Source organism: Eleutherodactylus coqui, chromosome 2, assembly GCF_035609145.1.
Source record: "Eleutherodactylus coqui strain aEleCoq1 chromosome 2, aEleCoq1.hap1, whole genome shotgun sequence".
NCBI classification, from domain to species: Eukaryota; Metazoa; Chordata; class Amphibia; order Anura; family Eleutherodactylidae; genus Eleutherodactylus; species Eleutherodactylus coqui.
Window position 1 is genome coordinate 317,937,156 of NC_089838.1, and position 22,771 is coordinate 317,959,926.

A 22,771-nucleotide genomic window follows, 5' to 3' on the forward strand; every position below is an offset into this window, starting at 1 on the left:
TGCATCCAGCTGTTTTCTGCACGGACTGCAGGGTATGCAGAATAGAGGTGGACCGCTCTGTTCTTCATACCCAGCCTGTGATCAGGGAGCGGGATACAGCTGAAACAATAGTATCAGCTGTATCCCGCTGTGAATCCCTGATAAGGCTCATCGTCGTCTTTCAACAATGAGCGACAGCATAACGAAAACGGCACGATGTAAATGCAGTTACGCAACGATTATCGCTCAGAAGACGGCTTTTGAGCCATAATCGTTGTGTCTAAATGGGCCTTACCATTTCACAAAGAGGGAGACGTTGAGAGGAAACTAGAAACGTCAAAAACAAGATGTGTAGAATATTCAGGAAACCATGAAAAAAAAAATCATGGCAGCCCACAAGGGACCAAAGTCCTCCTTTTCAGACACTTGCCATTGTCAGATCTCCCCCCTAAAGCACAGGAGACTCCATATGTTACAGTTTTATTTCATCCATCTGCCCAGAACAAGCAGGCATCACGTTATACAGCTTTAACATCCATCAGAAGGAACAAACTCCTTAAGGTTCTGCATCCATAGAGGAGAAAATCAAGATAGTCGCTAGAGAAATAGGCAGACTGAGTGCAATGAGCCCCACTAACAACGGGGAACATGGAGCTTCCAACCTGACATTTGTGAACAGAAATAATGAGATTTATTTGACAAGAGGAGACGGACATAACAAAAAGGGGATACGGAATATATACACATATACATGCCATAAAAAAGAACCTCTGCTCCTTTCTGAACAGACAATGCAGGGGGAAAAAAAACATTAAAATGTCCCATGCCCGCAGCACCCATGTTATCCAGGACCGCGGTCTTCATACTACACACAAAAAGCAGCTCAGATCCTGATGCACTGCTGTGGTCTTCCAGGAGCAGCCACTAGATGGCAGCATATGAGGAGGGTTAATACAAAGGTCCCGCTTCAGCATCTCTAGGTGCACCGAGACGCTTGTGCTGAGGTAGAGTTAGTCTCTCCAGATAAGCCGGGTCACAGCACAATCCACGTGTATCGTACGCTGTCCGCCAAAACCTTCAGGGAACAACCTGTTGAGAGGAGACATGAGAGGGGCTTCAGAAAGCTGTACATCTGATAAACAAGGGTCTCCCGTTGACATCCCATTGGCGCCTAACAAAGGGGCTGCGTCGCACCAGCAAGCACGGTGCGCCTTAATCTTTACTGCAGGGAGTCCGTCAGCAACTATAAACATAAGGCTCATAACGGAGACCGAGGCTGGGAATGAGAGTTTAAGGGCATCTCCACATGGGGCGAAGTTGGCTGCAGAGTGCCCACAACAAAAAATCCCCATCATTTTGTGTGCAACTCACCCCCTGATGTGAAGAGGTGGGATCTGCACCGCAAATCCGCTGCAGCCAATTGACATGCTGTTGTATTAAATTCCGCACGGATTTCGGGTGGATTTTAGTTGCAGCGTGAACAAGATTTTGAAAGTCTTATTCACATTGCTGCTACTGTAAACACTGCAAATCCTACACTTACCCCTCACCACCGCATGCAACCAACGGACTACATCGGCGTGCGCATAGAAAGAACGAGGACTAGTCCCCTGCTATCCATGTCTGCACAAAGTAGCTCATTGCAGCTTTAACATACGGGGGGGGGGGGGGGGGGGGGGAGTGATGGGGAAGTAGAATGCATTTCTGGACTCGGCGTTTCAGCTCCTATGAGCCATAAGTTTAGTTTATCGGTCCATAGGAGCTGACAGACTGACTTTAGGGGGGCTGCGCCAATATATAAGATTATCCTCTGTGCACAGGATAGGGGTCCCTGCGTGAATGTAACAGAGGTCACCCTCCCCCATTCAGTTCAATGAAAGCACCAAAGATTGTCAAGTGCCTGTAACTGCAGTAATTCCACTGCTCCAACTAACATTTATGGAGTGGCGGCACGCATTTGGGACCACCGCTCCATTCATGCAGGGACCTTTGAGAACCCTTTGGTGCCCATTATTAGCCCAAACAGATCATAGTTATCGCCTATCCTATGGACACAAGAGTAGAGTCATCCCTTTAAGAGGTTTCCATTGATGTGACGGCACAATTGCAGCTGCAGATTTTGCTGTACCTTTATGTAGTGACTCATTCGTCATACGATTCACGAATCGGACGCTGTTCTCTGGAACCAGACATTTCATGACCGTATCCACGCAGTTTTTCCGGTATGCGCTCCACACGCTGCCGCTGGAAGAAAAATTAAATGAGTGAGAGACTTCAAAAATTTCTCAACAGAAATGGTTTAGAGCAAAAAAATAGGGAACAGAACAGAGGGCGATCGTTACCTGGTCTGAGATTTCACCGGAGTGAGATCATCCACCTTCAGGGTGCGGAAAACGGCAGTCTGCAGGTCCCAAGCGATTTTTATGCTTGTGTGATAAGTGATGGGCCTAGAAGATAGCGTGGACAGGTCTGAGCAAGACTCCGCAGATACAAGACAAGGCACAAGCGACTTAACGTCACCCACCTGCAAAACCCGTCTGGTGGATCAGGCATAGCAAGAAGCAGGAGACCGATGTTCATTACCACCTGGTTAGTCTCAGGACACGTCTGCACAGAAATCAGAACAGATTACTCAATCATTTGTCTGAATCCCTTCCTCAGAGCTGGACTCATTGAGAAAACCTGTCAGGTCCCCAATGATGCCCGAGCTGCGGGCACAGCAGTATATCATTACCACTCAAACCAGTGTGCCCGTCACTTATACTGAGTGCTTCAGGAGTTTTCAAAACGTACATTGCCAAGTTTGCAGCGGGCAATAGAGAGGCGTCCTGTGCGGCTCATTAGGTCAAATTCACCGCTTACCCTGCTGCTGATCGGCAGGTTCTCTGCATTAGGCTAAAGGCACACGGCTGTAATGAGAGTTACACCCCAGAAACTTAAGAGGCAACTCGTATTATACAGGACGAAGACATCCATTCGGGTGTTGTCCAACATGCATGGACACCGTACAACCATGAACACAGATGGAAATAGGTCATGCCATCCATCTGTCCATGGGAAAAATTGTGCATTTGTAAAGCCTCATAGGCTATAATGGGGCTGGGAGCCATCCACTGAATACACCGACGGCACACAGCCTAAAAGTACATCCGTGTAAGCTTTAGTGCATTAGTCGTCTGGCTACCAACTGCATCTTCATTTGAATGTTTTAACCCCTTCCTGCAGATGGACATACTGTTATTACCACAAATGTACACAAGAGCTGTGCCTTAAGCAGCGGGTCGCTAACACAGCCGACATCCCTAAATATGGCCAGGCTGAGAATTGCCTCTGGTCCTGGCCGTTTAGCGGTATCTAAGGAGTTTGTTAAAGTGAGACAGCGTTCTCTGTCAGTCCTTCAGCTCACCACAACGCAATTGTGGGATGCTGATGGACATGCCTATAGAGACCACTCACCTCCAGGATAACTATATCATAGTCATTGAAGGCGCAGAACTGATGAGACCAGGAGGCATCATGTCGGATGACTTCATTTATGACATATTCAAAGTCCAGGGTGAGTTGCTCCACAACCAGCTGTTGGCCCTGAGGAGACGAGACCGGATTAGAGACAGCAGATAAGGGAAGAAAAAAAAGGGATCAGAAAAGGGTCTGCACCTTAAAAACAGCTTTGTTATTCAACACTTTCAGCCGTTGTCCCTTCAGATCAGTGACCACGAAAGGTAGCGAGATCTTGTCATCTTCTAGTTCTGCAGAGAAAAACAATTAAAATGTGCCCAAACAGCCCGCTCCCCCGGAAAACAAATGCCCCATAGATAAGATCCCCCCCAAAGCCAAACACATAGGCAGCGCTCTCACCGCTCTCACGCATAGTGTGCGGCCCCTGGCCCAGCACGTATCGCAATTGTGTGTAGTTAATATAGCTGGGCTCATCTGGATGATTGTTGGCCTTCATGTATGCTGCGTTGTTAGGACGGGGCCAAGAGGTTTCTGAGTCACAATGCAGAACAACACTTGGCCTGCTTGGTCCGGGTCGCTCTCCTCTGTCCTCAGCCTCCACTCCAGACCCTTCTCGAGCACGTCGCAATAGGCCAGCCATAAATTCCCGAGCGCGGGTAACAGATGGGGGCGTTCCAGGACGAGTGGGAGAGCAGCATTCAGACGAGGGGGGAGAGTTACTGCTGGAGGAAGGAGCGCTAGTGCTGCGTGAGGAAGCACGGGCAAAGTGTTCACTCTGTCTGCTGTACAAAACTCGCCGGCATTCTGTATCACCTGAAAAGACGAACAATGGCGCATGAAATCATCTGTAAAAACGGACTGCAGGTGGAGGTGCGCAGAGGCTCGGTACTCACCTCCAGGGTGCACGGATACTGCACAAGCCACTAGGGTGAAGCTGGTATTTAGCAGAACAACGTGGTCCTTCTTGAGCTGAAACGCCGGCTGGAATGTGGGGAACGGGTAAACCACCTGGTACTTCGTATATAGCATGAAGTTGTGCAGCAGACAAGAACCTGCAAACACAAATACCGTAACCCGCTGGTGTACCAGAGACCCCCTCACATCCGTAGATGAAGCCAGAACAGCAATTACCTTGTGGGGACTCTCTGCAGTCTGTACAGGGGGTGACCGGGGGTGAAGACACCGTGCTGACATAGATATCTCTGTGGTTATCATCGGTGATCATGTTCATTAGCATCCCGCTAACAGATGTGCTGAGGAAGAGTATGGAAGACAAGGTAAGCTCTCAGGAAGAACACCCGTCCCAATCTCAGCCCGCACAGATGGAACCTCGTAATGAGCACCGACTTCCAGGTTTTCATCCTCTGCCACCACCACAGACCCAAACCCGGCTGCTTATGCGAGAAGTCAGCTTTGATCATGGCATCTAAACTGTTAAGTAACTCCAATCACAACAGATGCCAGTGGCTGTGAATTGTCAGAAACAGCTGATAGCCACTGGATATTGAGATTTGGCTCCTGAGCCGCTCCACGCACTCTGTGACCGCATAACGGTCAGGAAGGGGGGAGAGGAAATCAATACGAGACGAAAAGCAATTTGAGAAATGACTCACTTGAAGCCAAACACAATGAGTTTGGAGCTGTCGCCCGGCCACTCGCATATGGTCAGATACAAGTCACTATAAATCTCCTCCTCCTTAAACAGACGCACCTGCTGCACCTGGGAACGAAGAGGGGACACAAGTGATGAGGGCGTGATGTATACAGGGCAGTGCCCGCCAGCGTGCCATCAGGTACTCACCAGGCGCAGCTTGTTGTGTACTTGGAATTCCCACCAATAGAGGCGATAAGAGTAAAAGGAGAAATCATCATCCAAGACGTCGTTGGTGTAGGATAATACAAAGCGACCGCACTTGGTGAACCCCAAGAAGACGTGACTGGAGGAGGGAGAAGAGAACACAATAAGAATGTGATGAAACAAAAAACAAAAGACTAAAAACCAGCAAGTGGCGGAGGCCGCATCTTGTGAGGGAGAAGAGCTGGGTATTAGAGCACAGATCGCGGAGAGCAACCTCTGTACAGGGGAGTCTATGAGATCCGCTTCACAGGCACACCGAGTTGTGCCAACCGCAGGGTTTGAGGGGACGGAGCAGGGCTCAGGGGCCACCAGAGAGGTCCGGCATGCACTAGTGTGCACCGGTAGCGTTCGGCTGGGGCTATGAGCAGACGGGTTTATGACATCCAGTCTTACAAAAGACACAACAAAAGTCTGAACTGTGACAAACTGCAGACGGACCCCAGGAGCTACAATCACACAGCGCCATCTGTAGTAGAAACCGGATGGGAGGTCTTGCGACTATCTTGTTAGGTTACACTTAGACCCCACGTGATCTTCATGTCGTGCGACTGAAGTCAGCGTGTAGCCATGATCAGCTGCTACACAAGGACATACTTCACTTTATAGTTCACATGTTATCCACCTTAACCCATTAAGGACCGAGCGCTGGAAATTTACGGCGGGGATTAAAGCCTCCTGCTATCAGCCAGAAGCAGGACAGAGATAAGTGCATCCAAGGTGAGGCTTTAAAATATTTATTTTTATTAGTCACAGCTGATAACCTGGAGGAGGAGGGAGAAGTGGGTTTTAACCCTTTCTGCCTCCTCCTTTCTTTAGTACACATCGCTCAACGAGTGCTATGTACTAAAAAGTGGAAGTGTTCCTTCCACTACGCGAGCCCGGCAGTCACATGACCATCGGGTCCCCTGGCACGACAGAGCTACAGGGTCCTAAAAGACCCTGATTAGCTCTGCCAGTGACTAATGTCACTACAGGGGATGTTTTTTCCTGTTACTGGGGCTCCTATGGATGCCCCAGCTGCAGTGGGAAAGTGTCAAATCAAAAGAAAAAAAAAACAAGTCATGTGATTGTCCCCCAGAGGTGTTATATGACATCACGGGGGACATAGATGGGAAAAAGAATAATTACATACATAAGAAAAACAAAAATCACAGAATAAAATAATATATACACAAGAAAAAAATAACCCAAACTGTTGCTATAAGCGCCCTGTTAGCGCAAAACCATACATATTATATATCAAAACGTTCGAAACAAAATGAGGAACCCGTTCACGTACCTTATTTTAGCGTAAATATACTAATTTTTTTTAAAAAAAACAGCTATAAAATGTAAAAAAAAAAATCATTGAACTAAAAACACGAAGGAGTCAGTGAAAAAGAAAAATCGCCCTCTGTGTCACGGAAAAAAGAAAGCAGCAAAAATAACTGGTAGCTGAAAGGGAAAAAAAAACAAAAAAAAACGTAAAACCGCCACATGGGTAAAATTCCTAAAAAGTGCCTGGTCCTTAGGGGGTTAATACATGGACAGACTAATACCAATACCATGTCCTCCCTCTTTGTCAAACATAAGCTCTCAGAAACGGACCTCCTTGTCTTTTCACCCTCAACATCTCCATTCCAGTGTCCGGCACCATCATAACCCCCAGACGGCCCGCCCGATGCCTTGGGGGTCACACTGGACTCGGACCTCTCCTTTTTTTAATACTGTAGTTTTATTTGGAGTTTTCAAAGTTTACAGTAAGGTGGTGAACATTTTACTGAGACGTGTTACAGTCATTGGTATACAACGAGCATAGATTACAAAGAAGTAGATTAGACTGAGGGGATACAGATTTAGAAACTTTTGGGGTAATCCTCTTGTTGTATCCCGGCCCAATCTTGGTTTTGGACTGTTAAATAAAAGAAACAGTGTATAATCGGCCTGGCCAGGGCCTAACTTGGTTTTAGGGGGGAAGTGGAGAGGTGGGGGAGGGGTGCCTGAGAGAGGTTGAGGATTTCCCATGGGGTGGACATGGCCAGAGACAGCCTTGGTTTATGTAGTTGTAATATGGTAGATATCGATTGTTGCTTTCCCTGTTTTTTTTTATAGGGAGGCTCTGACCTCTCCTTTACCCCCCACATCCAATCTCTGGCCCAAACATGCCACATGCACCATATTGCTAAAATATGTCCGTTCCTCAGCACGGACACGCTAAAGACACTCGTGGTCGCCCTAATCCACTCCCGACTCGACTACTGCAACTCGCTACTCATCAGCCTCCCCCGCACTAGACTCGCTCCACTCCAATCCATACTAAACTCCTCTTCCTCGCCAGCCGTTCCTCAGACGCCTCTGCCCTGTGCCAGTCACTGCACTGGCTGCCCATACATTACAGAACTCAAGTCAAACTCCTCCCCCACAAAGCTCTCCATGGCGCGCCCCACCATACATCACCTCCCTCCTAATCGTACACCACCCAGCCCGCACACTCCGACAATACTCTTATAGTACGAACCTCACATGCTCACCTCCAGGACTTCTCTAGAACAGCACTGATGCTCTGGAACGCTCTACCCCAAAACATCCGGACAATCCCTGACACACAGAGCTTCAGACGCGCCTTAAAAACGCACCTCTTCAGGGAGGCATACCAAGTCTCCTGACCTAGTCCCCCTGCCCCTCCCCATATCTTCCACCCCACTTATTATATACGACCTCTACCCCTGCACCTCCTTACCTTCCTAATAACGGATTTCCACATGTCACTCCCTACTGCCTCATCTCCCCCACCCTGTTTGTATATCACATGTAACTGTTGTATTATCTGTGGCTGCGGAATAAGTTGGCGCTATACAAAATGTTATTATATACATTAAATCTAAAGCTCTGATCACCAATTAAGGAGGTGATCACGTACCGGTGAGTCTAGCACCTCGCACTCACTTTGCCTTTGCTCCCTTTTTTTATGTCCCCTTCCCCTTACACATTTCATATTGGTGGTGTACACCCGATCCAACACAAGCAGAATTACCTCCGCAGTGCAGCCAGGGGGCGCACTACATATTTTCCTTAAGAGATAAAATTCTCCTACTGCCATTTTTGAGGACTAGTTTTAGGGGGGCAGAATAGAAGGGCGTACAGGGCGAAGAACTTACTGAAGAGATATGCGAGGTCATATAGCCCAAGTTAATAGTACCCCGAAAGGAATAGCACCCTGTTTGTGCCACAGGCAGCAATAGCGCCCCCCGAGGGTCTCCACAGGCTTATAGTGTCACTTTCACAGACCAGGAAGTAATGGTGCCCCCTTTTTCTGTCCACACAAGCTTACAGCGTCCCAACAGGCTGATACCGCCCGTCTGTGCGCCCAAAACTCTTCCTTCATGCCCCACCCCCACCCCCCAGACAGCAGTCTTTACTCCCCCATGAGGCACCAAATTTTGGCATTATGTTTTGGTATTTAGCCACACCCCTTCCCACCAAACACCCCTCTCTTGTAAGCCACACCCCTTCCCACCAAACATCCCTCTTCTAAGCCACACCCCTTCCCACCCAACACCCCTCTTGTAAGCCACACCCCTTCCCACCATACATCCCTCTCTTGTAAGCCACACCCCTTCCCACCAAACACCCCTCTTCTAAGCCCCACCCCTTCCCACCAAACACCCCTCTCTTCTAAGCCCCACCCCTTCCCACCAAACACCCCTCTCTTCTAAGCCCCACCCCTTCCCACCGAACACCGCTCTCTTCTAAGCCCCACCCCTTCCCACCGAACACCCCTCTCTTCTAAGCCCCACCCCTTCCCACCAAACACCCCTCTCTTCTAAGCCCCACCCCTTCCCACCAAACACCCCTCTCTTCTAAGCCCCACCCCTTCCCACCAAACACCCCTCTCTTCTAAGCCCCACCCCTTCCCACCAAACACCCCTCTCTTCTAAGCCCCACCCCTTCCCACCAAACACCCCTCTCTTCTAAGCCCCACCCCTTCCCACCAAACACCCCTCTCTTCTAAGCCCCACCCCTTCCCACCAAACACCCCTCTCTTCTAAGCCCCACCCCTTCCCACCAAACACCCCTCTCTTCTAAGCCCCACCCCTTCCCACCAAACACCCCTCTCTTCTAAGCCCCACCCCTTCCCACCAAACACCCCTCTCTTCTAAGCCCCACCCCTTCCCACCAAACACCCCTCTCTTCTAAGCCCCACCCCTTCCCACCAAACACCCCTCTCTTCTAAGCCACACCCCTTCCCACCAAACACCCCTCTCTTCTAAGCCACACCCCTTCCCACCAAACACCCCTCTCTTCTAAGCCACACCCCTTCCCACCAAACACCCCTCTCTTCTAAGCCACACCCCTTCCCACCAAACACCCCTCTCGTCTAAGCCACACCCCTTCCCACCAAACACCCCTCTCTTCTAAGCCACACTCCTTCCCACCAAACACCCCTCTCTTCTAAGCCACACCCCTTCCCACCAAACACCCCTCTCTTCTAAGCCACACCCCTTCCCACCAAACATCCCTCTCTTATAAGCCCCACCCTTGTCTAGTGAAGCCCAAGAAGTATCCACCGAGTCGGGCACGAGCCGCGGACGCCTGTTATTGACGCAAATTGTGGAAGAATTCTGTCCCATTTCGCTAATAATCCCCCCGATGTTCTGCTGACCTCCATGGGGTGAACGGGGGCCTAAATAAAAAAAAAAAAAAAAAAAGAAATTACCCCTTTTTCAGGAACTCCTCGTCCACGATGCTGCGCAGAGACACACAGAGGCGCGGCGGAAGCTTCCGGAACAACCGAGAGGCCAGCTGTCCTGTGATCTGCAAGAGACACGTTATCTGTGTTAACAGGACTGTAACAACTAGTAGTTATCGGCAGGAGCGCCGACCGCGCGGCACGTACCGGCACACAAACCAACCGCGCCTAATAGGGGGAGCCCAAACCAGGAGCCCCCCCGCCTACATTACAGAGGTCTGGTGGCTTGAGAGCCTTTAACATGGCCTGATGGCTGGGTATGGACATTCGCTTCCCCAATCATCGGGCCTCGTGAAGGCGCCAGCTGACAAGAAGTGCCGGGTGATCGCATTTGATGATCCCTGCCGATCAGATGATTCCCAGCGCTGATAACATTGTAGTGGTCTGGTTTGGTACTACAGGCACACCATGCACTGAATTCAATGCAATACCAACTACGGCCACTGCACTACAGATAGCGCAATCTGCTGTCAGGGAGAGTGGATGCCGACCGAAGAGTGTCATGCAAGAAAAACATGTACAGCAGCCGCCCGGCGCCGCGCTCGTTAGTGTAAGTGCCGCAGCGCTGGGCCGTCATCACATCAGTTGCATCCATTTCCTGTAAGAAACCAACTGATATACCAGCGGCGGCGGCCGGGCCACAAGTGTGAAGCCTGTAAGGGGCAGAAGTAACCAGCAGATTATGGGACTTCAACAGCGCTGCAGGGACGCCGCTATCTGCCTCACGTTCCGTACGGACCGCGCCGCGAACCTCTCCTATAGGGCTGTGAGAGGGACAGCGAAAACCAATGTGCTTGCATTGGCTCCAGTCAGCGTGTATCATGTGCGCCCGTACATCGCACGCGTGATATGCTATTATGTCACACTTGTGCGAGCCTAAGGGAGCGACTGATATGCAGCAGCCGCATTTACTAATAGCCATTTTGTAGTATTGCAGACCCGGCTGAAGCGGCACCAACCATGGATCGTGTGCGGGACGGGCGGCTGCTGTACCGCTCATCTCCAGCAGAGGCGCTCCAGTATTTTAGGCAATAGGCCTTTGGGAGCCAAAAGATAGGTAAAACTAAAAAAAGCAACATTTCGGTGCAAAACGTCTTTTTCTTAATGAACTAAACAGAATGAAAACCGTGCGGTAATACCGCGTCCGTAAAACATGGGAGAGTGAAGAAGAGGTTCAGTAACGTGCCGCCAGTAGAGGGCAGTGTGAGAAACCGAGTGATCATACACGATGTTACAGCAAGCCTTCAGGCTGTGGATGACAGTAGGTTGGGTGGCACATGATTGCAGCGTATAGATGTATCTGCCACCCTCAGCCCGACACGGGGGGGGGGGGGGGGGGTATAATGAAAGCTCGCGGTTCCATCATGTAGTTTTGTTAGATCTACAAGGTTACTTGGTTTCTCTCGCTGAGAACAATCAGAACACAGAAGAGAAAACGCTGAAACGGCCGCTCATCATTCGCTGGGATCTTGGGGAAGAAAGCAATAAAAACTGTCAAAAAGTGGTTTGTAGCAACGAGCGCAGTAAACACCGCGCAAAACTCAGCAAGTAAACTGCCGTGATCCGGGCCGCCGCGATGCGGGAAGTATCACAGAAATCGGATCGACCCAAAGAACAGTTATTACTTGTACTGCGGGGGGCGCCGCAACCAGACAGGAGAACAACGCCGCCCGCAGAACCCTCTCAGGGCCATCCAGGCACTACAATAAGGGAAGAAACGGAAAAACAGATCATTTCTGGCAAAAATCACCCAGAACTCCTATATATTATCTATTTCACTGATGAATCCAGTTGGTTTATGGATGTGTGAGGCGGGGGAGGGGGAAACCTCAATGCAGGAGTGCTGGGAGGGGGTCTGAGGCGGGGGAGGGGGTCTGGGTCCAGGCTGTAGATGCTATCAGCTCCACATGTGATTTACACTCCTGAGGACACTGAGATCCAGCGGGGGAGGGGATTATACAAGGACCCAGCGGAGAGCAGAGCCAGCGGGGGAGGGGATTATACAAGGACCCAGCGGAGAGCAGAGCCAGCCGGGGAGGGGATTATACAAGGACCCAGCGGAGAGCAGAGCCAGCGGGGGAGGGGATTATACAAGGACCCAGCGGAGAGCAGAGCCAGCGGCTCCAGGGACACCAACACAACCGTGTAACACCAAACAGTAATGGTGGCCGCCGTCATCAGCCGGTCTGTAATACGGACGAGGGTCCTAAATGCAGAACATCGGACAGAGCGACACACACACGGCTGAGGACTCCGGTCAGCCTACAACACCCGCCTGCAGCACCAATACACGGATGTGGCCCCAGTTTTATGTGTGTCCCTACCCCATCGCCCCCAGTTTCTCGTCCCCTTCGATCGCTCGGCGGTCCCGTCTCTGCCCCCCCCCCCCCATATATCGCTCGGCGGTCCCGTCTCTGCCCCCCCCCCCATATATCGCTCGGCGGTCCGGCCTACTCGTCCCCCCCTATATCGCTCGGCGGTCCGGCCTACTCGTCCCCCCCCCCCCCTATATCGCTCGGCGGTCCGGCCTACTCGTCCCCCCCCCCCCCCCCATATCGCTCGGCGGTCCGGCCTACTCATGTCCCCCCCCCCCCATATCGCTCGGCGGTCCGGCCTACTCATGTCCCCCCCCCCCTATATCGCTCGGCGGTCCGGCCTACTCGTGTCCCCCCCCCCCATATCGCTCGGCGGTCCGGCCTACTCGTGTGTCCCCCCCCCTATATCGCTCGGCGGTCCGGCCTACTCGTGTCCCCCCCCCCCATATCGCTCGGCGGTCCGGCCTACTCGCCCCCCCCCTATATCGCTCGGCGGTCCGGCCTACTCGTCCCCCCCCCCCTATATCGCTCGGCGGTCCGGCCTACTCGTCCCCCCCCCCTATATCGCTCGGCGGTCCGGCCTACTCGTGTGTCCCCCCCCCTATATCGCTCGGCGGTCCGGCCTACTCGTGTCCCCCCCCCCCATATCGCTCGGCGGTCCGGCCTACTCGCCCCCCCCCTATATCGCTCGGCGGTCCGGCCTACTCGTCCCCCCCCCCCTATATCGCTCGGCGGTCCGGCCTACTCGTCCCCCCCCCCTATATCGCTCGGCGGTCCGGCCTACTCGTCCCCCCCCCCCCATCGCTCGGCGGTCCCGGTTTCTCGTCCCCCCCCCCCCATCGCTCGGCGGTCCCGGTTTCTCGTCCCGTCCCCCCCCCCCATCGCTCGGCGGTCCCGGTTTCTCGTCCCGTCCCCCCCCCCCATCGCTCGGCGGTCCCGGTTTCTCGTCCCGTCCCCCCCCCCCATCGCTCGGCGGTCCCGGTTTCTCGTCCCCCCCCCCCCATCGCTCGGCGGTCCCGGTTTCTCGTCCCCCCCCCCCCATCGCTCGGCGGTCCCGGTTTCTCGTCCCCCCCCCCCATCGCTCGGCGGTCCCGGTTTCTCGTCCCCCCCCCCCATCGCTCGGCGGTCCCGGTTTCTCGTCCCCCCCCCCCATCGCTCGGCGGTCCCGGTTTCTCGTCCCCCCCCCCCATCGCTCGGCGGTCCCGGTTTCTCGTCCCCCCCCCCCCCATCGCTCGGCGGTCCCGGTTTCTCGTCCCCCCCCCCCCCATCGCTCGGCGGTCCCGGTTTCTCGTCCCCCCCCCCCCATCGCTCGGCGGTCCCGGTTTCTCGTCCCCCCCCCCCCATCGCTCGGCGGTCCCGGTTTCTCGTCCCCCCCCCCCCATCGCTCGGCGGTCCCGGTTTCTCGTCCCCCCCCCCCCATCGCTCGGCGGTCCCGGTTTCTCGTCCCCCCCCCCCATCGCTCGGCGGTCCCGGTTTCTCGTCCCGTCCCCCCCCCCCCATCGCTCGGCGGTCCCGGTTTCTCGTCCCCCCCCCCCATCGCTCGGCGGTCCCGGTTTCTCGTCCCCCCCCCCCCATCGCTCGGCGGTCCCGGTTTCTCGTCCCCCCCCCCCCATCGCTCGGCGGTCCCGGTTTCTCGTCCCCCCCCCCCATCGCTCGGCGGTCCCGGTTTCTCGTCCCCCCCCCCCCATCGCTCAGCGGTCCCGGTTTCTCGTCCCCCCCCCCCCCCATCGCTCGGCGGTCCCGGTTTCTCGTCCCGTCCCCCCCCCCCATCGCTCGGCGGTCCCGGTTTCTCGTCCCGTCCCCCCCCCCCCCCATCGCTCGGCGGTCCCGGTTTCTCGTCCCCCCCCCCCATCGCTCGGCGGTCCCGCTTTCTCGTCCCCCCCCCCCCCATCGCTCGGCGGTCCCGCTTTCTCGTCCCCCCCTATCGCTCGGCAGTCCCGCTTTCTCGTCCCCCCCTATCGCTCGGCGGTCCCGCTTTCTCGTGCCCCCCTATCGCTCGGCGGTCCCGCTTTCTCGTCCCCCCCTATCGCTCGGCGGTCCCGGTTTCTTGTCCCCTCCCCCACCTCAGGCTAATTTCTCAGTCTGTATTTATGTTTCTGTGATCGCTGCCATCCATAAATGCTGCAGGGACCCCGCGGTCAGGATGCAGCGGCCTGGGACCCTCTACCGGGAGTCTGCAGCTTCGGGCTGTGGCAGCAGCTCCCCGGTATTGGCCGCAGGCTCGGGGTTTTACGTCACAGCTCTATTCAGCGCGGTTCTCAGACACAACGGCCGCAGGAAGGACCCGCCGGGTCACGTGGTCTCTTACTCCGCACAGCAGGCCGGGAAGTCACACGTCTCCATACAATGATATAACTCAACGACTCCGTGAGCTCTACGGGCAGAGCGGCCGCCGGCGTGACCGGGGCTAGCAGACACACACGCCCGCCTCTCCGGTCACACACGGCTCTCTCCCCGCGACGTAGAGTTACCTTCGCGCGGTTCAGCTGCCTGATTATATGGTCCCTCGGGCCCCATTTCCGGCTCCCGCTGCCCCGGTCGGATTTCGAGCTCGGCGCCATTTCACCGCCGGTTCCTTCGCTTCCGGCAACAAACTCCGCCCAAGCTTCCGGTGACGTCACGATGCAGCATTTAGAGCTGCGTCATTGGATAGAGAGGAACTTTTAGAAGACGAGTAGTGATTGGCTGTACGCTGCATTCTGCGGGAACGCTGACCAATCGGGGCGCAAGGAAGGAGTGGCCACCATGGTGACCGACAAGCGCTGAGAGCTCTGGAAAGGCAGTAGTGCGGCGCACAGCACACTAGGGGGCGCTGTCATACCCCAGACTTTATCATGGGCCACTTCTTACGTGACCTGAAAGCTGAAGGTGGTTCCAAACTAACGTGCAAAACCTGGAGGCCCAAATAAGTGCAGGACACAGAGACCCTCAGTGGAGCCCCCTAGAGACCAATAGAAGTGTTACACCCACCCAATATACACGCCCACCACAGGCGTTACAGCTCCAAGAGATGGCAGCCGGCGCTGCCCGCTGTAACTTACTGTACATATGGCCACAGATGGGGCAAGACCTATCTTTTCATGCGCCGTATAAAATAGGTCGCCGTTTTCGGTCGCCGTGGTTCTATTTTTTCATCGCTCATCTGAATGAACACATTGGAATCCAAGACTTCTGATGGCCGTTATAAATGGCGCAGCTACATTATGCTGCGGATATAGGCCTAAAACACAAAGTGCGCAAGAATGCAACACCCATCGCATAAATATGCAGCGCAGACGTGACACATGGCCTACGGCCTCACTCAGACGAGCGTATTTGGCACATGTAATACGCTGTACGCAGCAAACACACAAGCCATATGCCGATTATATGCAATAGACTGATAATGGTGCATATTGCGCACCAAAATAGGGCGCGCTGCTGGGTTTTTTTTTGCACGCGTGAAAAAAGGAGGTCTGTATGGCCCAATATATATCCATGGGCTTGTAGCACTGTGTATTACATGCGGAAAAAATACGAGTGTAAGGCCGCTTCCACACGGGCGACGTGATATAGCCACGAGAAAATTGCAGTAGTATTGCATCAGTGGTCTGGGCGATATCGCTGCGTTTTCTCGTGACAATATTGTGATTTTGTGTCGCTACACAGTCGCACGACTTTATAGCACCACGTGGGGGGGACTTGAAATATAAGCCCTACCCCAAAAAAATAAGCCCTAGCTGCATACATTAAAAAACCACATACATCACTTAAGAAGTGTTGTCAGCTACGCCACGTCTTCCCCCTGGTCCCCGGCACTGGTCTCCAGGCATCTCTTCCTGGTCAGAGATTTAAAAATCCCCACCTACAGGAAGTAATCACAGACAAAATGGGCTTATTTTGGGGCTTTTACAGTAGGATCTTCTACTGTAAAAGTTGCATCGCACCGCATGAAAACTGCATTTTTGTGTGATGCAATACATAGGGAGGCGGTACTATTGTACCTTGTCACCACCGGAAGCTTGGGGTGGTGACAAGGTACCATCTGTCAAAAAAATTTTGTAATGCCCCCAGCTTCTGATTGGCTGAGGGCGTGTGTAATCCCCCAAGTGCCGGTCTGACACAGCAGGAGGACAGCGGCGAGGCTGGGAGCGGGGCCGGCATCACCAGAGGTGCTGGAGGACAGCAGCCAGTGTCGTTCTGAGACAGCAGGAGGACAGCGGCGAGTCTGGGAGCAGCGAGGCGTTGAATCCCCCAAGTGCCGTGCTGACACGGCAGGAGGACCATGCCAAGAGTGGGAGCAGCGCTGACAGAGGTGGCGGCTGAGGCAGAGGGAAAGCGGACCACAATAGTGGGTGACCAGGGCAATTTTTTGCCTGCCCTGGAGGGTTAGGGTTAGGGGTTCATTTTCCTGTTAGGCTTCCATTTATAGCTGTAAAGGTTTCTGCAATTAGAGCTAATAACGTAAGGCTGACAGGAAAACTAACCCCTAACCCTCCAGGGCAGGCAAAAATCACTACAGACGCTGCAAGGATCTTCAGGAATTTAGCCAATCGGGAGCTAGGGGTGTCACAGGGGCGTTCCTCCATCCAAGCCCTGTCAAACCCCTAGCTTCCGGTGGTGACAAGGTACAATAGTACCTAGGAAGGCTGCATAGGGAAAAATGGGCTACAAAAGCTCGCAAATCGCGGATGTATAGAGCATGCTGTGAGCTGTATTATCGCAAAGTCACAGCCTACAAAACATCGCTTGTGTGAAAGAACCCATAGGAAAGCACGGGCTTCACATACATGAAAAAAATCGCAGCCTACTAATACATGTTAAATCCGCTCATGCGAGTGAGCGCTAAGAGGTTACTGGTCATACAGCAGATGAATTATATATAATAGCTCTGTTGGAGGACCCCTTTAACCCCTTATTGACAGCCCTATTGCCTTTTTACGGCCTAGCTAAGTGGGCTTTAATCCTAGAGGACATAAAAACATGTATCCTCTTTGGATTAAAGCCCTGTGGGCTGAGGATGTGACAGCTCCATGCTATCGGTGCCCGGAGGTAGCTGACAACATGGAGCTGTTATAGGGGGCCGCGGGGAGCCCCCACCCCCAGCAATTAAAGTAAATAAAAAGTTAGAGTTTCAACTCCCCTTACGGAGCACATCCATGAGGGACGCTGAAAGTACTCACCTCCCTCCTCCATGATGTCCCACGATGATCTGATCTGGAACGGACCCTCTGCTGTCTTCTGTGCATGCGCAGCCAAGGTAGCCGGGAACCAGGAGATGTCACTGGGGACCGCTGTGAATGGTCCCTGGGCCAGTGATCGCCGCTATCCAATGGATAGCGGCGATCACTGAAAAGTTGGAAAAAGTCAAACAAAGTTAAAGTTTAACCTCCCCTCATGGATCTGATCCATGAGGGGAGGTGAAAATACTTACTCCGGTCCTCTGCAATGTCGCAGTCTTCCTGGGACCTGAAGTCCCCTTCTGCGCATGCGTGCCCGACGTCATACATCGGGCGCACGCACAGAGGGTCTCACGCCCTGGCAAATTTAAAATCCCCCTGCTCCTGGCTACCATGTGTAGCCGGGAGCAGAGAGATGTCACCGGGGACCGCTGTATGTGGTTACCGGTGATGTGATCATTGGATAACAGTGATCATTTAAAGTAAAAAATATATATATATTTTAAAAAAAGTTTGAAAAAATGTTAAAACTGTTTAAAAGGCTTACGTTTCATCTTACAGATCATATCTGTGAGGGAGGATAAAATTACGTATCTAAGGCCCCCGGACCTTACCCGGCTTCTGTGCACGATACCATCGCCAAAGTGGCGGGCGCATGCGTAAAAGCCACAGATTGCCAGGGTAATTTAAAATTTCCCTGCTCCTGGCTACCAAACACAGCCGAGAACCTGGAGATGTCACGGGGGGCCGTGGTACGCGTTCCCTGATCACGTGATGGCCGCTATCCGATGGATGACGACGATCACATAGAAGTAAAAAGAAGTTAAAATTTCACCTCTCGCCATGGATCCAATCCATGGGGGGAGGTGAAATTACTTGCCTTAGGCCTCCTGCACACGGGTGTATTTGCATTGGGCGTCCGCCTCCGGACTCTGCAGCAAATACAGTCCATAGTATTTTAATGGCAAAACGCCATTTCATCTCCACGTCTGGATATCGATTGTGATTTTCTGCTCTCGGAGAATAAATCGCAGCATGCTGCAATTTTGTGCTGGTTACGCACGTCCAGCCGCCGGACAGATACTCTGGGGGAATTGGGTTGAACTTCGCTGCGGGAATCCCACATGCGGGGTTCGACCTGCCCGTGTGCAGGAGGCCTAAGGCCTCCAGCGATGTCTCCCGATGGGATCTTAGTCCGTTGACCTTTTACTGCATGCACAGGTTGGCAAAATGGCGAATGGAAGGGCGGAAGCTGGGGAGGGTCCAGGAAATTTAAAATCTCCTTGCTCCTGGCTACTAAAGGTAGCAGAGAGCCTGGAGCAGTGACCGAGGGCAGCGGTGAGCGGTCCCCAGTCACATGATCGCCGTTATCCAACGGATAATGGCGATCACGTAAAAGATAAAAACAATTGAAGTTCAATTCTCCTTGCAGTTTGGGCCCCGTTGTGCAGCCAGACAGAAGACTGTCTGGGCCATAATGGGTATATTTCAGAACACGGGATAAACAGGAGTATCCGTTTTGGGGTGAAAGTCTTCATTCATCTGTGTGCTGCACAAAAAAACCTATTTTTAAAATGACACAATTGCCAAAAAAATGAAAATTGTAACTTTTTCCTTCTGCTTTGCTTAGATTCATTCAAAAACTGTGGGGTCAAAATATGCAGTACACACCTAGATGAATTCGTTAAGGGGTCTAGTTTTCAAAATGGGGTCATTTGTGGGGGTTCTTCATCATTTTGGCCGCTCAAGATCTCTACAAGTGGGCAATGGGGCCTAAAACACCTTCACCTGCATTCAGTGAAGGCTTCATTTGCATACCTAATTGGTACTTAATAAGCTGAGCAGCTACTTAATAGTTTATGCAAAATGATCGCTCCAAACTGTCACTGTCCTTTGAGCGATCTTTTAGCGATCCTCGGCTGGTGTAAAAGGGCCTTTAATGGTTAAAAAAAAAATCAAATGTGTGCCAGAATAAAGTATACAGATGAAAATAGATATCTTAGCATAAATTTGTACAGTATGTTTGCACAGATTTTAGATATTACAGTTGAAAATGGGAAAAAATAATTTTTTCCCCCCAAATTTTCCCAATTTTGGTGCTTTTAATATATATTCACACATTCTATCGGTCTATTTTTACCACCTAAATGAAGTACAATATGTGGCGAAATAACAATGTCAGAATCACTGGGATATGCAAAACCTCTACGGAGTTATTCTATGTTAAGGAGACACGTGTCAGATTTCCAAAATTTGGCTCCGTCACTAAGGTAAAAACAGGATTCGTCACTAAGGGGTTAAATTTAGAATCGGCAATAAGGCTACCGCAATTCGAGTTCTCTCATGCGTCCAAATTAATTAGTGATCATCATCGGAGAAAAAAACAAGAGACTTGTCAGCAGCCAGCAATGGGAGGGGGCGGGAGCTTAACAACTAGCCCCGCCCCTGTCCCAAACCTCCCATTGCAAACAGCCAGCAAGGAGCAGAGAGGAGGAGAGAAGGGGGAGGGAGTTTAGCAGTCACGCTGCTAAACTCCCTCCCCCCTCCCCTCTCCGGACGTTGTCATTGGCTCCCATAGGAGTCTATGCAGCGGCCGACGTATTCCGGGCAGAAAGACAGTTCCAGGACTGTCTTACCAGCCGGCTGGGTGCTTTTACGCTGCGGAAATACGCCTGTGTGATCTGATGCATTGGAATCCAATGCATCAGATGGAAGCGTATATCAGCCGGCCGTGAAAATGGTGGCAAAATACGCCCGTGTGAAAGAGCCCTCAGGAATAAAAAATTATTGTATGCATCAAAAGCGGCAAGATGGCCACGACAAGATCATCGTTACCTGCGTCCAACCGGTCAGACCACACATGGAATGTCATGTCCACCTCTGAGCTCCCGGCTACACGCTAGTAGAACTGGAGCTATGAAGCTTGCACCCCATTATCAGATGGAAGGATCTGGTGGTAGGCCTGGACCGTTCTCCATGGGAGTCACCAGCAGGTTGGATGGGGATTCTGGAGACGGGATTCATACAGCAGCCCTTTCAGGCTCAGCTGGCTTGTGGGGGGTGTTGGATGTGGCCCCTGCAGGGACGGATCCGCTAAGGGCCCTTGTAGATGAGCTGATTGTCGTTTGAATGAGCGGGTGACATCATCGTTGGCTCGTGCAGCCGGTTTATATAGCAGACACATTGGTGGTGCGTTAAATCAACAATCATTCACATTCGCTGTGTAAGTTAGAAGAACCGAACGAGCGCCATTTATACTATTAGCGAACGAGCCAACGATGATTTTAGTGCCGGCGATGTTTGAGCGTCCATGATGCTTTTTCCTGAAAATAATCTTGTATCGCCGCGGCTTGAGATTTTCTTGCGCGATAGACAATAGGAGTTGCTAATGTTAAAAACGCATCGCACGAACAAGTTCTTGCATTGCGATAAAGTGGAGGCTCCATAGGAGAACACGGGCGAGAAAGAAAAAAAAATCATGAAATGCAGAAAGATAGGGCGAGCAGCGATTTCCAAATCTCGCAACATCGCATGATAAAAAACATCGCAGATGGGAATGAAGCCTTCGAAAATCATAGATTTCAGAATTCAAAAATTGAGCGATTCGCTCGCCAGTGTGAAGGCAGGCTGGGTAAAAGAAAGCAGAATGCTCAGCTGAAAGGAGCTTTTACACGGAATGATTGTCGCTCGAAAAATTGTTTAAAGCAAGCAAAAATGAACGCTAATGATTGAATGTGAACACGGCGAACGGTGAGCGACAAATCATTCACTCAATTATGTTCAGCAGGCAAAAAATTATTGTTCCGTCTAAACAGCCTCTGTCCAATTGTTCGCAGACTCCAGGGGAAAGGGGTGATTTCCTGGCAGTAAATGCTCTGCGATAGGCTCCCGGCAGAACAAATTGCGATCCTCTGACAGCAGTGGCAGGGGACTCCCTGCAGCAAGAATTTTTGGGGAAGAGGGGGGGCTTGACATATAAGCCCTACCCCGAAAATAATCCCTAACTGTACAAAAAAAAAATATATATATATAAATAATCATCTTAGAAGCGCTGTTATCTCTGCTGTGTCTTCTAGCAGTTCCCCGACACTCTTCTGCTTCTCTTCTGGTCGAGGATTGAAAAATCCCCGCCTTCTGAAAGCGCTGCCTCTGATTGGCTGAGTGCTGTGACCAATCGGAGGGAAAGATCAGCTGTCATTCAATGAATGGCTGAGCGCTGCCTCTGATTGGTAACAGCACTCAGCCAATTAAAGGCAGCGCTTTCAGGAAAAGCTGAAGAAGAGGGCCGGGGACCTGCTAGAAAACGTGCCGGACATGACAGCGCTTCTAAGGTGATGTATTTTTTTCCCCAACAATTAAGGATTATTTTGGGGGTAGGGCTTATATTTCAAGCCCCCCCCCCAAAAAAAAAATTCTTGCAGCGATCCTCTCCCATTGATTGCAATGGGGCCAGCGCTGCTGCTGCCGACCCCGTTGAGAACAGTCGGTGAGATCGCAAACAGAATGGACATGCTGCGATTTTGTTTTCACGCTGTATTGAAGTATTAAAACATCGCACATGTGAATGGAGCCATTGGCTTCATAATTTTGTGATTTCTCGCAGCACTGGGAAATCGTGCGATTTCATCGCCAGTATGAAGGCACCCTTAGTCTGTGTGATGGTGTTACATGGTTCCTACCACATAAACCCCAGTCACAGCTACTAATGATCACACAGCTCCTGTCACACAGTTATAATGATCACAGCTCATCCTCCTGTCTGTATACCTATGGTCTGTCACTTATTCAGGTGAATATAGAAGATAATGATAATTAAAGCATCCCCCTAGCAGGCAGAAATGGTATAGCTCCTAGCTAATGCTGTGCTGTTGCATTATAGGATTGATAGGAAACATTTAAGTAAAATAAATCATTATCACAATAGTGCCTGATAAGCATCAGACAGGCAGCTGCATTGCATGAAAGTGGCTAAATGAAAACAAAGATCTGGTACCGTGTTAGCCAGTAGAGCAAAATGTGATTGTTCCCAGCAAGAGAAACGACGTAATCTTGTAGATATGATACCTTTTAATGGCTAACGAAAATACATGATGTAATAATAGCGAGCTTGCGAACCAACGCAGGGCTCTTCTTCAGGCTTATGGATTGGATCTGAAGAGGCATGGATATTTATACACACTTATAACATACATACTTATGACAAGGCACAGATATGGATGTGATTGGTTCGCACTTAAAAGGAATTCTGCAACAGCAAACAAACTTCTTTTGT

At 51.7% G+C, this 22,771-nt stretch overlaps 1 protein-coding gene across 1 annotated transcript; it reads right to left on the reverse strand.

Annotated features, from left to right (window-relative positions):
- Positions 1-443: 443 nt before the first annotated feature.
- On the reverse strand, positions 444-14,939 carry DCAF15 (DDB1 and CUL4 associated factor 15). The gene is made up of 13 exons (XM_066593726.1): positions 14,812-14,939; positions 9,993-10,090; positions 5,240-5,375; positions 5,052-5,158; positions 4,570-4,691; positions 4,332-4,490; positions 3,838-4,251; positions 3,637-3,728; positions 3,436-3,564; positions 2,504-2,586; positions 2,322-2,426; positions 2,108-2,223; positions 444-1,068 (listed from the first exon to the last, which is right to left on the reverse strand). Exons 1-13 carry the CDS (start codon positions 14,899-14,901, stop codon positions 1,013-1,015), a joined length of 1,707 nt encoding a protein of 568 aa, XP_066449823.1. The 5' UTR covers positions 14,902-14,939; the 3' UTR covers positions 444-1,012.
- Between the last annotated feature and the right edge of the window lie 7,832 nt (positions 14,940-22,771).

Bases quoted from the DNA above. Each gene is read 5' to 3' on its own strand.
- DCAF15 (XM_066593726.1), bottom strand. From the start codon at position 14,901: ATGGCGCCGAGCTCGAAATCCGACCGGGGCAGCGGGAGCCGGAAATGG. The intron at 5,376-9,992 runs GTAATTTCTTTT...TCCCTCCTCCAG, and splicing joins GAGGAGTTCCTGAAAAAGGG to TCACGTCTTCTTGGGGTTCA. The intron at 2,427-2,503 runs GTGGGTGACGTT...GCTATCTTCTAG, and splicing joins CCACCAGACGGGTTTTGCAG to GCCCATCACTTATCACACAA.